Source organism: Anas acuta, chromosome 13, assembly GCF_963932015.1.
Source record: "Anas acuta chromosome 13, bAnaAcu1.1, whole genome shotgun sequence".
NCBI lineage: Eukaryota > Metazoa > Chordata > Aves > Anseriformes > Anatidae > Anas > Anas acuta.
This window is the reverse complement of record NC_088991.1, coordinates 16,005,730-16,022,530: the sequence shown is the minus strand read 5'-3', so window position 1 is coordinate 16,022,530 and position 16,801 is coordinate 16,005,730. Positions and strand designations below refer to the sequence as shown.

The 16,801-nt window shown below is 40.3% G+C and overlaps 1 protein-coding gene across 17 annotated transcripts in view; it reads left to right on the top strand.

Moving 5' to 3' along the window:
- The first annotated feature begins 2,409 nt into the window (after positions 1–2,409).
- DIAPH2 (diaphanous related formin 2) overlaps positions 2,410–16,801 on the top strand; it is a 252,477-nt gene continuing 238,085 nt past the window's right edge. For 9 of the 17 annotated variants that reach the window (XR_011101176.1, XR_011101178.1, XR_011101177.1 and 6 more), the window contains exon 1: positions 2,411–2,726. Coding sequence is in view for 7 of the 17 variants with exons in the window: in XM_068697351.1 (XP_068553452.1) it covers positions 2,604–2,726 (123 nt within the window). In the remaining 10 variants the exon portion in view is untranslated. Of the gene's footprint in view, positions 2,727–16,801 lie in introns of all 17 variants that reach the window. The other 8 variants (XM_068697348.1, XM_068697345.1, XM_068697346.1 and 5 more) reach the window with 4 other exon arrangements.

Genomic DNA, 16,801 nt, shown 5'->3' with positions numbered 1-16,801 from the left:
TACATGCTTGTAAGTTGTTAATTTATATATACTGAATATTTGTTTCTTGGTCCTTGAAACAAGAAAAAATAATAGGAATACTGAAATTCTGGAGTATAACTAAAAATATTGTCAAAAAGAATATGGTTGGCTTTAACTTGTGCTGAGGAGACTGAAGTCATCCCAGCAGTGCTTGATTTATAAAAATCTATTCAAAAGAAAATCCTGTAGCAGTGTAAGTACAACTCAATGACCTGAGCTGAGCACGCTATGGGGAGATTTGCTAAATATTTGTAAGTTGGAGATGAAAGAGAAAAAAAATAGTTATGCTAACTAACCAGACATTTATTCCAGGAGAGCAGCAAATGGCAGTAGGAAGAGGAAGTATGACTACTTGTGGAGTAGCAGCCTGATGGCTGCACATCTTTTCTCCACTTAGTCACGGTACAGCTACTACTGCCTAACAGCCCTTGAAGTAGTAAATATTTTGGGGTTTATTTTCAATTTAATATGCATAGTCCCTAAACCTGAATTCAGTGCATTTTCTCTTCTTTTGTTTAAAAAGATCACGTATGTAATCTGTTTTACTCCACCTAAAATTAAATTAACTCCAAGCTTAAATGTACAATTGGTTGATCTTTTGAGCTCTGCCATGTATACTTGTTTTTGCTAATCCTGTGAAGTATTTTTTGTAATGTTTTGCCTGCTGCTTTTTTATCTTAGAGCTTAGTCCGATGTAAGTTCCACTGGAGAAGACTTGACTAAAGCAGTTAGCTTTGTGGAAAACTCAGACTATTTGTGTAAAACAATGTTCTTGAATATTTTAGTTATGCTGAACAAATAGTGCTGCGAAGTTTTAATTCAAACTCCTAAATTTGTGTGCAGAAACATCAGGCAATTAGAAATTGTTTGCTCTGACTCTACAAAGACTACCTTTCTCCTCTACTTATGGTTGCTGCTTAATACAGACAATTAAGATAGCACAAAAACAAAGCCAAATGGGCATTAGAGCTTACTGAGGAAAACAGATACGATTTTTTTTTTTTTTAACCCAAACTTGCAAAATTGTTGTTAAACTGTTGCTGTAGAATGATGTTACACTGATGATGCTTGAAATAACTTACTGTTTGTCATGAGAAACAAGTGCTTAAATTCATGATTACTTGATTAGTTTGGAAATTCCGTGTAGTTAAGGTAGCATAAGCTGTGTCCAAATACGTGCTATGAAAATAAGAAAAATAAGATCAGAAGAGAATGTGTACTAAGAAGTCACATGCCCAAGGGAAGTTTGGATTTGAGTACCTTCACTGAGCTGGCTAAGTCTAAGGCCTTTAAACTTCCACAAAGATTTTACTCAGATTTTAAGAGTCCTACAAGTTTTAGACCAGGGATTTTATTTGAAAGATGGCATTGTCAGATTTTGTCTCCAGGCTTCCACTGTTGTATTTTTTTATTATTATTTCATCTGGTACTGAAGCTATTCTTGGGGAGTCTAAAGAAATGCAAGACTGCTACATGAATCTCATGAATCAGGCATGCTTTAATTACATGAATTGGCACGCTTTTGTTAGAGGTCAGTGAAGTAACAGGTTTTTATCTAGATATGGACTCCAAAGATTTGTGGGTTGTCCTTGTCCCATCACACCACCACATTTTGTTTGTTTTCCTGGTATACTTTAACAAACATACATTGTTATGCCAACATAACTTTTTTTTGTTGTTTTAATAATACTTCTGATAATACAGGGACAACCATGTGGCCCAGCCCAAGGGAATCTCTACTGTAAGGAAAGACTTCAAGTAGCTTCTTTTGATGTTGTCAAACATGAACATGTGTACAAGCCTCAAAAAGGGGAGGCTGGGGTTCTCAAAGTTTAAGAGAAAAGAAAGTCTCTCATTTCTGATAACTGAATTTGTCACAGCAGCACAGTTAACTGCTGTGCATAGTGTGTTTCTAAAATAAGACACAGGGAAACATGCTGAAGCCACAATCACTTCGTGAAAAACCCTGCGTGGGAAGTGTCAGTGGTTGTGCATGGGGCCCAGCGCTGCTGCGTGAAGCAGAGGCCGCCGAGGCCGGGGTTTACGGGCGAATCTCTCCTGCCCCAGTTATCGCCAGCCGCCCCACGTTCTCAGGAGCCCCTGCTACCACAGCGGGCTCCAGCCACCCCAGCTCTCCTCGTCGTGCCAGGCAGCGGACTCGGCCTCTCCTTCTCCCAACAACCCGTCTGAGGCAGGGCTGAGCTAGGAGCGCTCCGCACAACCCCAGCACGGCACCAACCAGCTTGGTTTCACCTTCCCAGCGCCGTCCCGCACCCCCTCGCTCCGCCATTTCCTGGCCGGGCGCCGCCACCACACCCCAGCGCCCTCCCGCCCGCGCTGCCAGAGCATGCGCTGCGCCCCGACTCATGCGCAACAAGGGCGGCCCGCTGCGCGCGCGCCTGCGCCGAGGGAGGCGTTCGGCGGCCGGAGGCGGCGGCGGGGCAGCGGCTCCAGGAACTGCTCCGGCTGCGCCGGGGAGGGGACGAGGAAACGCCCGACCGCGCGAGCGGCGGCCCCATGGGGCCTTGAGGACGCGGCCCCGGCTACGGAAGAAGGGTGGTTAGCGCCGAGTCGGCGGGAGGATGGAGGGCCAAGGGGCCCCGGGCGCTGGCGGCGGCGGCGAGGAGCCCTTGGGCTCCGGCAGGATGAACCCGAAGCGGGGCGGGCGCGCCGCGGAGGAGGAGAGCCGGAACAAGCCCAAGCTGGTGAGGGGCGGCGGGGGGAACGAGGAAGGCGGGCGGGGGAGGCGGCCGGCCGCCGCCCTGCGGCTTCCCGGTGGGAGGACGTGGGGCCCGGCGGGCGGCCGGGGCCGTGGGAACGGCAGGCTTAGAGATAACAATAACAACAATAATAACAATAAAACAGCCCGCGAGGTCTGGGGCGCTGCCGTAGGGACTGGTGACAGCTGGAAGGGGGCGCGCTGCGGGCCTGGCGGGGCCGGGGCCGGGCGCAGCTGGGGCCGCCCGGGCGGAGAGAGGCTGCGGGAGCACCCAGCGCGTCGGCGGTGCTGATGCCAGCCGCGTGCTTCCCGAGGGAACTACGGAATTAATGCGGTTTTGTAGCGCTTTTTGGGGGCGGTGGTGCGCGGGCAAGAAAATTTTTGGAAATTCTCCATTTCCTTTTTTTTTTTTTTTTTTTTTTTTTGTAATCGGTAGAGGCCAGCTTTTGAGTGCACAAATCCTCTTTAGGGCTATGGATTCTACCTGATAACCTGAAACACAGGTGCATTTCACAGCCAACAGCCCTGCAGTATATCGCAAGTTATAAATGTGGGAGCAGCAGAAATGGTTACTGCATTAGTGTTTACTTTGTATCGTTAATTTCTGTACTCACGTTTATTTGGGTTTATATCGAAGTAACGTATTTCACCTTAGCCTTCTGATTGGATTTCCAGAAAAGCGATGTAGTGGATGCTTAATGCTTACTGGACTCTTCATAGTGAATAAAGTCCTAGTTACAAACTTCATTGTATAATCTTGCATGGCTTTTCACAGGTAATAGTAAAACTTAGTTAATACCTGTGTGCTCCCACCTTGCAGTCCTCTTCTCAAGTATAGTACGGAAGAACCTTGGGCTGATTCGCCTGGAAACCCCTCTTTTTTTTTTTCTTGTTGAAAACTCAATTGGAATGCGTGGAGGGAAGATACTAAATCCATAATGTGTAATGCATTAAAATATACTGAAAGTGGTGATAATTTAAAAGGATGTCATAAAAAACATTAAATAACTTGAACTCTGTATTAAAGGTGACTGTCTTAAGGGAACATAACCAAATATGCTGTTTTATTTTGTTTAATGGTGTTACTAGGAACAAGCTCTTACTTCCTTATACAGTACGAATAAAAACAAACTTTGTACCTAAACTAGCTAGAAAAGCTGCTTGTATATATACGCTTTAAGGGAAATGATTTAAAAAAAAAAAAAAGTTTGTCTGTGGCTCCAGAAAAGGTGGAGCTGGGAAAGACAAAGTTTTTTTTTTTTTTTTTTTTTGGGGGGGGGAGTGGGGGGAAGGGATTCTAGGAGGAGATGCAGGTTCTCTGCTTCATATCCATGTCCGTCTGAAGGTAAAAGGGAGGCAGCAGTGCTTGATGTGGTTCAGTATAATGATGTAGGTTTCTTCATTTTTGTCTTTTAAAGGGTGCAAAGCCTCATTTACTCCCAGTCAATCAAGAAAAAATGCCAGTAAGACTAGACTTCGGAGATGTAATTGGCGCTAGTAATGAAAAAGATGGTTTGAATTACAAATCAGGGCAAATAAAATTTTAATACGCTGGAGGAAAGGACTGCCATTTGCAGGGACCATGTCAGGTGTGACAGGTGGGCTTGTGCAAACTCTGCATTTGGCCATGCTGAATTTCACAAAGTCCTGGACCTGGGTTGGGGCAATCCCAAGCACTAATCCAGGCTGGGCAAAGAGTGGGTTGAGAGACCTGATGAGAAGGACCTGGGGGTGTTGGTTGATGAGAAGCTTGACATGAGCCAACAATCTACGCTTGCAGCCCAGAAAGCCAACCATCCCCTGGGCTGCATCCAAAGCAGCATGTCTGGCAGGGCAGGGGAGAGGATTGTCCCCCTCCGCTCTGCTCTCATGAGACCCCACCTGGAGCACTGCATTCAGCTCTGGGGCTCCCAGCTAAAGATGGACATGGAAGTATTAGAAGGAGTCCAGAGGAGGGCCACAAAGATGATCAAGGGGCTGGAGCACCTCTCTTATGAAGATGGGCTGAGAGCTGGGGTTGTTCATCCTGGAGAAAAGAAGGCTTTGTGGAGACCTTATAGCATCCTTCCAGTATCTGAAGGGGTCTACAGGGAAGCTGGGAAGGGGCTCTTTGTCAGGGGTATAGTGTTAGGACAAAGAGCAATGGCTTTAAAATAAAAGAGGGGAGAGTTAGATGAAATATAAGGAAGAAATACTTCACAATGAGGGTGGTGAGGCCCTGTCCCAGGCTGCCCAGCTAAGCTCCATCTGTGGCAGTGCCCAAGGCCAGGCTGGATTGGCTTTGGGCACAGAGTCACAGAATTTTAGGGTTTGGAAGGGATCTTGAAAGGTCATCTAGTCCAATCCCCTGCCACAGCAGGAATCCCTAAATCACGTCACACAGGAACGCAAACCAGCGGGTTTTGAATGTCTCCAGAGAAGGAGACTCCACAACTCCCCTGAGCAGTTTGTTCAAGTTCTTTGTCACATTCGCCATGAAAAACCTTAATTTCATATTTAAGGAGAATGTCCTATGTTCCAGCTTGCACCCATTGCCCCTTGTACTATCATTGGGTATCACCAAGAAGCGTCTGGCCCCATCCTCCTGACGGTCACCTTTTACATATTTATAAATGTTAATAAGGTCACCCCTCAGTCTCCTCTTCTCTAAGCTAAAGAGACACAGTTCCCTCAGCCTTTCCTTGTAAGGGAGATGCTCCACTCCCTTAATCATCCTCGTGCCTTTGTGCTGGACTCTTTCAAGCAGTTCTCTGTCCTTCTTGAACTGAGGGGCCCGGAACTGGACGCAATATTCTAGATGTGGTCTCACTAGGGTGGAGTAGAGGGGAAGTAAAACCTCTCTCAATCTACTAACCACACCCCTTCTAATTCACCCCACAATGATGTTGGCCTTCTGGGCCACAAGGTCACAGTGCTGGCTCATGGTCATCCCCCTGTCCGCCAGGACCACCAGGTCCCCCTCCCATTCACTGCTCTCCAGCAGGACAGTCCCCAACTTATACTGGTGTCTGGGGTTGTTCTTACCCAGATGCAGGACTCTACACTTACCCTTGGTATATTTCATAAAGTTTGTCACCACCTAATTCTCCAACCTGTCGAGGTTCTGCTGGATGGCAGCACAGCCTTCAGGCGTGTCAGCCACTACAAACTTGCTGATGGTGCACTCCATTCCCTCACCCAAGTCATCGATGAATATGCTGAACAATACTGGTCCCAGTACCAGCCCTTGAGGGACTGCACTAGGTACAGAACTCCAGCTTGACTCTGTCCCATTAACCATTAACCTTCTGGCTTCAGCCAGTAACCCTTCAGCCAGTTCACAGTCCATCTCGCTACCTGATTGTCCAGACCACACTTCCTCAGTTTAGCTGTGAGGATGCGGTGGGAGACGGTGTCAAAGGCTTTACTAAAATCAAGATTCACCATGTCCACTGCCTTTCCATCATCTATCCACCTGGTCTGGTGGGAGGTGTCCCTGCCCATGGCAGAGGGTTGGAACCAGGTGACCTTTAAGGTTCCTTCTAACACAGACAATTCTATGAAATAGTTCTGTGTTAGATAATTAAATCGATGCATATTCACACACAAATAATTGAAGATGGGCTATATTAGAACTCATTTTTCTTTTTTATGCTTTGGGTCATTTTGGAAATCGTTTAAGTTTAATATAACTTGTTGAATTTAACAGAACTGCACAATTAGAATTTAGCTCCCAGTTTTGTACTAGTAGTGTGTAAATGAGTATTTTCTTAAAATTTGATAGCCTAGTTTGAGCACCTTGACACGTTGCAGCTGGTGGAAGAGTTCTGATTTCATTTTTTTCCCACATCATTTTGTGCTGTCACAAGGACTGGAGGTGGGAATGAGTGCCCAGTTTTTTTTTTTTTTTGTCATTATTTTTGTTTGCAGTGAAATAGGCAAGAAAAAATTAAATTGCTTTGGCAAACAATCATGTGATCTCATGCCAGCCCTGAGGATAGGCTGGCATGCGACAACAGTGAACAGCCACATTCTTAGCTTGGTTTTGGCAACATGCTTGTTTTGCTTGTTTAAAAGTATGCCTGCTGTACTAGGAGAAACAGACTAAGGTTGTCAGGGAAATTGCTGGCATTTGTATTTGTTAGTCCTTAACTTGGACATTGTTTGTTGTTCTTAACACTGGAAGTATCTATTGGCTACATAGGAAACAGTTAAGTGCTTCAAAGTGTTGCATCTGATTGGACATAGCTTTCCTAACTTTGCTGAACCCAAAGGCTCTTCCAGTTGTTAATCATCTTCAGTCTTCTTGGAGTTTAAAGCCAGGCTTTTTACAGAAGTTCATGCTATGAAAATAGGAAACAGTGGTTATAAACTGGAACAAGAGATTCTGACTAGGTTTGAAGGGAAAAGATCATTTGAAGGGTGATCAAGCTCTGGTTGATCAGAGATACTTGGAATATTGATCCTTGGGTGTTTTCATGGCCTGCAAACCTGGACAAAGCCTTGAGCAGCTTGGTTTGAATCTTATCTTGACCCTGCTTCTTGAGGGTCAACATACAATTAGGACTAGAGACCTGAGATCCTTTCAAATGTGATGGTACAAATCAGTGCTTGAAAAGGGATGTTATAACAGGGTATGTGGTGTTTCCTGGCTATTTGAATGCTGTCTAGCTAGAACTTACTATGGTTAGTATTTTTTGTCTGAGTTGTGTTTTATAATATATCTTCTTGGTTTTGTATTGGCATAAATAGAAGTATATCTGTGCATATAGTAGCTAAGTATCATGCTAAAAGCATGCTTCTTTACCCCCAAGTTAATTTCTTATTTGTGCGTTAGTTGTTCAGTGATAGATGCTTCACTTAGCTACAAACTTTATTTCTGAAAAGGGCTGTGGTGTGAGTATCTTGCTGTCTTTAAAAGTAGATTGATAGAGACAGCTTGTATAACATGGGGTAAAAAAATCAAAACCTTAGGGGTAAGAGAAAGGTTATTTAATTGGAATGCAAGTAGATCTGATGACGTGGTTTTGATGATTCATCTTACAAGGAGCAACTCATACTTTAGTTTAAAAGTAGAAATCACTTATGCTTCATATTGAAGTCTTTTTAAACAGTGTGAGCTCTGAGATGAATCAAAAAGTATGGACCCAGGATTCTGACTAATGTGCTACAAGCTAGTGTCAAAAAGTGGAATAAAAGCCTTATCTATTAGCTTAAATGCAGAAGTAAACTGAGTGTACTTGGTAGATGGGTGGAGTAACATAGCTAGGAAACGCATGTCAGGGCAGGAATGCAGGGCAGAAATGATCTGTCAATAGTATTGGTCACTGCTGGGCAGTGCTCTGTAGGAGCACCACCTTGTTTACCTCAGGCTGTTGGGTGTCATTCTCCCGTGGAGAGAGAATGTGCTCTTTTGCACAGGAAAGAACACATAAGAAAAGACTCATAATTCATGAATTATGAATCATGTTAAGCAAAGATTTTGGCAAATGAATAAAATGAATTATATTTGAGATGATAGTGTCTCAGTAAAATCAGTGAATGCCTGTAGAGGATTCTCACTTAAAGTATATGCTTGAAATACCCCTAAAAAATGTATGTTTTAGAAGGTGCTGGGTGTGCTTAGATCAGAGTCAGGATATTCCAGCAACTGGTATTGATGTCTTAAAAAAACTTGCTTATGTTGCAGAAAAAGATACTGATCAGGCACTGGTTCTAGTATGGTAGAACAGGACATACTTAGTGCTGACTAGCTTTAGCTTGTAATGTGATTTGATATTGACACTGTTTAAATGAAGTGATACTTACAGTGATAAGCCTATCTGTTTGTGGTAATTAAACTTCCTGAACTACTACTTGTAAGACAAAACTGTAGAGATATTCTATACGATACAGGAAGCTTTGCAAACAAACCAGATTTCACTGAGGCAACACGGAAGAGAATTACCATGAAAACTAACAGTGTGCATATCATGCTGTAGAGTGATGCTTTCATCATACAGGAGTGATGCTTTCTGAGAGCTGAAGTATTGTGGTGTCCAATATCCAAGTTAGAGTACAAACTTTTGTTTTTGTATTGCAAATAGCCTATAAGCAATGTGATTGCTGATTACCCAGTAGAAGGAAGAGGTTAAGGCTTAAAAAAAGTTGGATGGGTTATAAGAAGACTTCATGTTTTCCACATCAATTGCAGTTCTTTAGGGGTAAACAATAGTGGCTAATAAAGTTGCTCTAATTCTTTTAATCCCTGCCTAATTCTAGAGGCCAAGTAGAAGAAAAGATGTCCGTTGCTGCTGAAGCAACTGACAGTTTCAGTTGGTTATTCATCAGTTTACTTGTTTAACCTTAAAACCACAAGAAGTTAGGAAATGACTAAAATGAATGGTTTTACATAGTTCTTTACTACTTGCGTGCCATGGTCATTCTTTAAATTCAGTATCTTTTATCATTTAATAACTTCATTTTGGAGAAATAACTTTACCGTTATAACCCTTTATAATAGGAGAGAAGATAATTTTTAGAGAACATTAACAATTGAAAGTCTTTGTCTGTGTACTAACTTAAAAGTTTCAAGTAGACAAAACTAATTTGGACTAGGATAAACTTACACGTTACTTTGTATCAAACTCATTACTGTCTTGTGAATGAAGTAGCTTTTTCCTACAGTTTTAGTAGAGTAAGTGTCTGTAGACCTCCTGATTTCATGCATAACTTTATAATAGGTAAATAAACTGGATCTTGCTGGACAAAAGTAATAATTGCAGTTTGTAAAGCTTGTCACCTACTAATTAATTGTATGGAGGACAAGGGTGACAATCAGTGAAATGCTGAAGCAGTTGCTTTTTTTCTTCAGAAAGTCTCTTGAACTGAATACCAGCATCTGTGACTTTGAACAGACTGTGCTATTTAGGCGTAGAACATTAAAGGTGGCCTTAAAAATATTTGTTCAGATGAGACTATCAGCTGTTCTTGGACAGCATTGATGGCCTAGTCTCTGTTCCCACCTCAGTGCTAAACTGACCATTCTGTTTGGCACAAATGGGATGAAGAGAATGATCCAGTCAAAAATCTCCCTAATCATTTTCTTCTTTGGTTGTTTACTAAAATTCCTTTTCCTTCAGTTTATCTAAGTTCATCCATTACCACTATTAAGTATGATCAACTGCTTGCCGGTTATCTTGTGATAGTTTGTGATGCAACGTACTTTGGCCAGGAGAAATTTTAGTTTTGTAGCCATTATTCTTTCAGTTAGTGGTGTGGCAAGAGCTAATGATGGTTATTAGAATATTGACCTTCGAGGATGTGTGTTTTTTTTTTTTTTTTGATGAGTGTAGCTCTTGTGAGGAACACATACAAAGACAATGTGAGGTTCAGTAGATTCTAGATACACATAGTTATTTCTTGTACAGTACAGTTTCTTTTTGTTTTACTGTTACATTTTGGTTCTTCATATTCTGCTGTTATATACTTGTATTGCTATAGAATTGAAGTTGCTTTAAAAATAACTGCGTCTTCATAATGGAACTGAGCTGGATGTTTGCATTTGATTGCATGAGGAGATGAGAACATGGCAGTTATTAATCTTAGTTACATGCAGTGTTCCAGTTGCATTACAGCAGGGAAGTATTTGCTTAAGGAAGAAAAAAGAAGACTGGGACTGCAGTGGTCATCAGTGGTATAAACGGGGAAAATAATCAAATTCTATTTTTTAGTGTACTTCAACTGTCAAGCTAAGCATATATATTGATGCCATATACAGTTAGTTTTTTGAGCCACACACAATAGCATTGCAGAGTTGTATTTATTTTGGGCTTAGTTTTAATTTCAAGTCTAATAGTCTTGGCAATTAATACCTTAATGGTCTTTCTTGAATACCATTGTATTTATGAAAAAAAGAACAGGAATTCAGATAGTTGAGTGTCAGATACATCTCATGCTTTGCTTGATAGAAAGTGTAGCTTTTGAAGTGGGCTTTCTTAAGCTTCATTTACTAAAATACTAGATGTGGGAAGTTCGTCTGAATATTTCTAAAAATCTTTTAAGATACCCACACAGCTTTCTGTACATATATTGTGTGCCTGTGGGGGAAAAAAAGTGGCAGGTATGCTTTATTAGAGAACTGTTCATGTGTTTGCTGTTGTACTGGTAATGGGCAGGATTGCTTGTCAGTATCAGCATATTCTGTTTACTGCACCTAGAGTAAGCAAGTGAATTGGTTTTGGTTTGGAAGAAAATCTGGAAGTGTTTTTTTCCTGGGAAAATAGACTGAAATCACTTGTTAGGTTAATCACTTCAATAGTCATTGGATCAACTTCTGGGACTTCATTACAAGTGAATGCAGTAAAGCTCCTGGTGTGGTAAATGGATCGTTTAAATGCTTATTGAGCTGACTGCATGTTTCTTGCTTTTCTGCCAACTGTGCCTGTCGGGGCCATATTAAGCCCTGTATCTCTGAGGCTTGTTTTTAAAAAATACATGTACTTGACTTCTGAGTTCTTAAGGAACTTTTTTTTTTTTTTTTTAATACTATTATTGTGGAGCACTTTTGCAAAAAACGTTTTGGAATGCTTACATTGGAAAAAACATGTCAAAGCAATTCTTGATATATTAAGTGCCAACTCGATCTCAATTTGATGCTTGCACGCAAGCTATGAATTGAGCTTTTTTACTTTCAGTGTAGCGTCAGCACAAAGCTAGTTTGCTAGATAGCAACACTTGTTGTGCATCAAATTACTATGCATCTTCCTTCCCTGTCCTGTGTTCTCCTGAGTGCAAGCAGCTGATCTTTTCATTTAGGTATGTCGTGGAGCTGGTCAGACTGAGTAAAAGCTATTATAAAGCTATTGAGTTTGGTCAGTTAAGAGTAATGAGAATAAGCCACCACCTTTTACCTCCCATTCCCTAGAGAGACTTTTTTTAACTTTAGAAGGCTTATATTCACTTTTACTGAAGTCTTAGTCTGTTTTTACCCTTTCATAGACATGCAGCCATTTTAACTGCAACCCTATGCCTCTAACCTGGGGTTAATAATTTGTTGCAAGTTAAAGTTACGTGTTTTTTTTTTTTTTTTTTTTTTTTAAGATGAACAGTGACTAGTTAACTTTGAGAGAGTTCTTCTGAAGTCATTGAGATAACGGTTTGATTGGAGAAAATTCTCCAGTCCTTACGCACAAACCTTGCATATTGTTTTTTATTCCTGCTTACTTGCTTCCCATTTGGCAATATGGGTATACCATGCAGGTATACATGTATATAGTCTAATTATCCCTGTGAAGTGACAGTCTCAGTTTCTGTATACTTTCCTTACTGCTATATGCAGAGATAGTTTGGGGAAGACTCTTAACTGAGTATGCTGTTGGTTTCCTGGAATACCTCTTGCTCTTGTGAGTACCATAGACAGTGAAATAAATATCACAGTCTACTTGATGATTCCTTTGCTACCATTTGAGGAGAGGATTAAAATAAAGTAGAACATTGCTGTTGGGAGAGAATTTACATACTTAACAATAAAGCAGAAGACCCATAATACATTGCAAAAGCTAACAAAACCCATACCAAGAATCCAATCAAATACCGGGCAGCTCCTTGAAAATTGAGAATTTTATGTTTGATAGACTTTGAAGAAGAGAGGACATCTATATTTGTTTTTAATATTTAAAAACAAAGCAAACCACACCACCAAAATACCACAGAACTCAGCCAACCAAAAGCAGTTCCTTGCAAAGGAACTGGCAGTGGAAGGGATGTAGTGAGCCAAAGGAGTGGGAAGTACCCTCAAACAGTGTTCATTTTGTCTGTACCCAGTAATCATGGACTATGGTTACAGTGGCCATGTCAACAGCTCCTTAGAATATTGTTCTTTCTTCCAAGACAATTCCTAAAAAGAGCAAATGTTTGGTTGGCCAGTATTTGGTCTTTTCATAAACAAGTTGATTGTAAAGTTGCCTTTTTTTTTTTTCCTCCAATAATAAATGTGATAATGCATTTAATATAATGGTAAAATTTGGGAAAATGAGTAATGCTGCTGTAGCAATGGACTTTAGCTTTTGCTTGAAGAACAGAAATTCAAGTTCAGTAATAACCAGCATGTGTAGACTACAGTGCAACTCAGTAGTCAAAACAGTGGCTTAAACTGAATTTACAGCTGCTGAGATACAAACAGGGGCTTTCTCCTCCTTTTTGTATTCTTTCCTGTTTATAGCAGCTTCCTGAGAAGATTGATTGTCCTACAGGCAAGTAGGAAATGAAGTAGCATGTGAATAGAGAGGAATTATATTGTACATAATAATGAGGAAGCTAGTAAGATCATTTTACTTCAGTACAGTTGAGAGTTCCTGTTAAGAAGGAGCAGGAATTCATGATTCCAGGTGCTTGTAATGGGTTATGAGGAAAGTATTAAATGCTACGAGGGGAAGGTAAGCAAAACAGATAGTTTGTCATAGTACTGAAGAGTGGTACGTGCTTAAATTACCCATGAACACACATGTGAATTTTATAAAATCTTTACCATGATTTCATGAAACAAATACTTTAATGTAAAATGTTAACTGGTAGGATTACTGTTTTATCTCAAAAGTCATTCAGGAATTAGCTTCAATCTCAGTATACTGTGAGCTAACCTTAATGGAGCTACTGTTTTACCAAGCTTTTTCTGAAGCTCAAATAGGAATGCACAAATTAGTCATTTAAAAGGTCAGAAGAAAATCATATTCAGTTTACAGATGGAAACTTTATCAAAGCCTACTGCTGTACTTTTACCTGTGTTGTTTGGGAATGGCTCCACCAATCTGTAAATAAGTTGAATGTACGAAGTGCTATGTAAAGAACTCACCAGTCATGTAGCATACTGGTATAAACTGCTGATCCTGTGCTGCTTTAAGGAGAACTTGTCTGATACTGTTGATGTAGGAACTTGGTGGATACTATTTGGATTCTAGCAGTAGCTCTTGAAAATGTCAGAACTTATTTTTATCTTCCTTTGCACTGGCTAATGTGAAAACTGTACCATTTTAATAGGCTTTCTGAGTTTTTTTGTTTTTTTTTTTTCAATTGTCTAATGTGATCCAGTTGGTGGCTTTCCCAGTATCACCGTTGTCCTTGTGTCTCACAACCAACAATTTTATTGGCTTAAACTGCTGTGGAGCTACACTTCTTAATTTTGCTCTGATTTTAAAGCTTACGTATGAACATCAATGACTCATTGTCTGAAACAAGCTTATTTTGAGCTACAAATAACAAAAGTTTCATGAAGGAGTTGAAGAAAATTAATCTAAGTTTCTTTACAGTTACTATTTTAATCTTCTGAAATAACTTGCTTTTTGGCAAAGGCTTTTTTATGTCATCTGGAAAAATGCTGTTTCTTGATTAGTCTTTTTGCTTTTGGAGTATTAATAGTGTTCTGTCAAATCAGACAAAAATAAGGAAGCCATTTCAGTTTCTCTGAACCTCCTGTTGAAGTCAGACCAGAAAGCTTCCTAGGGTCTGTGTATTCCCCTTGCACAGGGACGGAGTGTGGAGGTGCACCTTTCCTTCATCCCTTGAGGATCAGCAAATGGCATTTGTGAAGGCCACTGTACACTATTAATGTGCCTATAGCCTGTGTCTCTCTTCCCTCCAATCTGGGAGCAGTGATGTGTTCAGTGTTCTAGCTCTATCATTAACGGCTTGGTGCCCCCTGCTGTTAATAATGACCACCCTGGGCAACCTTCTGGCTTTGACAAGGAGTTGTATATCTTATTTTCCTAGTATTGCTCAATTCTAAATGATCAATCTCCTCTTGAATGTGGGAAGAAAGTACAGTAATTGGGGAATGCCAGAGAGCTTCTTGCAACCAGGTTGAGAGGATGGCCAGAAGTTAAAAAACACTTTTAATTGAGCCAAATTTTCCGATGTCTCTTTCAGGTATTGAAGTCCATGTAAATTCAAAAACAAGACTTCTCTTGACTTTCTGATTTATTTATTTATTTTTTTAACTAGGAAGGTCATGTTTCAGTTTGCTTCACCTGAAATTGTAGCCTATGGTCAGAAGAGGGTACTGCAACACACTGTGATTTTGCTGAGTGGCAAGCAATAGAGTAAAAATTGCTTGTAGGTTTAGAAGCTACCCAGCTGATTGATCAGTGTTTCATTATATATATGTGGTAAACTGTGAGTTGCTTTTAATTTTATTTTTGTGTCAGAAGTGAGAATCTTGATTGTAACAGCTCTGAACACAGTGAACTACCGTTTGAATATAATGCAGTGTTTATGAGTTATCTTTGCAACTTAGAATTCATGGCCAGCTCCCATGTGACCTGGAATGCTTTGCTAATACAGAAATTAGAAAAGGATGAAAAAATATATACTTGCTGTGATCTTAACATTAAAAGCTAATCATCTCAAATCATTTAATTCTTTACATGTTGATATTATTACTTCAGTAGTCTGAACTCAGCTTTGATAAGGAAATCATGATCTTTATACCAAAAGATGTGGTGAGCTGTTGTAAAAATTTCTTTGTAGTCCCTATTAGGACATAAGCAAGGTTGAAACTGACCTTTAAAGATAAAAGAATCGAGTGGTGCGATTGCATTAGTATATGCTGTTCTTTTTTGGAGTGCCTTATTGTGATTTGTCTGTACTGGGATACTAACAGCAATACACTAAACTTGGATGGAGTAAATATTTTTAAGTATTGGTGGAATGGAAAGGCATTCCAGTTGAAAAAAGCTCTGTTACTTAATTCCACCTTCACTGAAAAGACTTAGGTAAATCAGTAGGAATTTGTGCTTTGATACAGGAATTGGTCAAGTTCCATAGTTTGTGCTAATATTAACAAGCAAGGAGGAAAAGAGATGGTATGCTGACCTCTTAAATTGTGTGGTTTTATGTATCAACATTAATATCTCTTATTTGCAAATATTTAATCATAAAGGTTCTTGCAAAACCTTTTGCCTTTGAGATACTGTTAAAATCAGGAAGTTTGAGTCTTTAACAAGCTAGGAAAGAATTGATCTCTTTTCATCTTGTAATGCTGTGGCTATCTTATAGGGGGCTGAAAGACTAATGCTAGAGGACTGACTGCAAACACTGTGATATCTCAAGCTTTCTCCTAGGGAGGTAAACTACTTTTCATTTATGTTCTTAAATCAGTCTGAAAGCAATAGTTAGAAGATATCGTGATTTGCTTCTTAGTATAAGAGACTGTCAAAACTCTGTGTCAGTGAGAATCTACAGGCATATACCTACCTTACTTCTGCCTCCAACTTCTTGCAGTTTCACTTCTACCTGTTAAATGTGTTGCTTATCTTGAGTAGCTACTGGCAGCAGCATAGCTTGTGCACCGTAAGGAGTTCTGAGAAGTGGGCTTGATGTCTAGGGAGAAAAAAAAACAACAAAACAACATTGTGTGATATCTTAATTTCGTATTCAGTATTTTGCCCAGAGGATTTTGAGTGACAAATGCAATATAAATGTAGAGATGGAGTAGATTATCCTGCTGCAGGTTCTGGGAGAGATTGACAGTACTTAAAAAGGGGGGGAGGCGGGGGGGAATAGGGAATGTTTCTAGTACAAGTGATTGCTAAAACATTCCAAGTTCTAGAGCTTCTTGCTTACATAGATGTCTCTGGATTGAAATCATGGTTGAATTTTACTTCTCTTGGACTTAGTGATGAACAATGTTTGTTAAGAAAGTCTACTGGAATAAATAAATCTTAGTTCACACAGTGAAACTAGAGGAGAACTGGAGGGTGGAAGGAAGAGGTTTGAGATGTTGCAGTTATGAAGGAAAAGGATTAGTGTCAATATCTGGACTAGAAACACATTTTATTCTATCTGTCTCATCTGAGTCTGGCTGGGATGGAGTTAATTTTTTTTATTATGATTTTTTTTTTTTTGTAGCACTCCTTGTGGTGTTGTGTTCTAGATTTGTGATCAAAACAGTGTTAACATACTGGTGTTTTAGCTTTTGCTGAACAGTGCTTACAGTGTCAAGTTTTCTGTTGTTGTTTCTGTTGTTACTGTTTCTTACTGGACCCTTATTGCAAGTGGAGTTGTTAATCAGCTCTCATTAACCAAGGGAGTACAATATACTTGGAATAA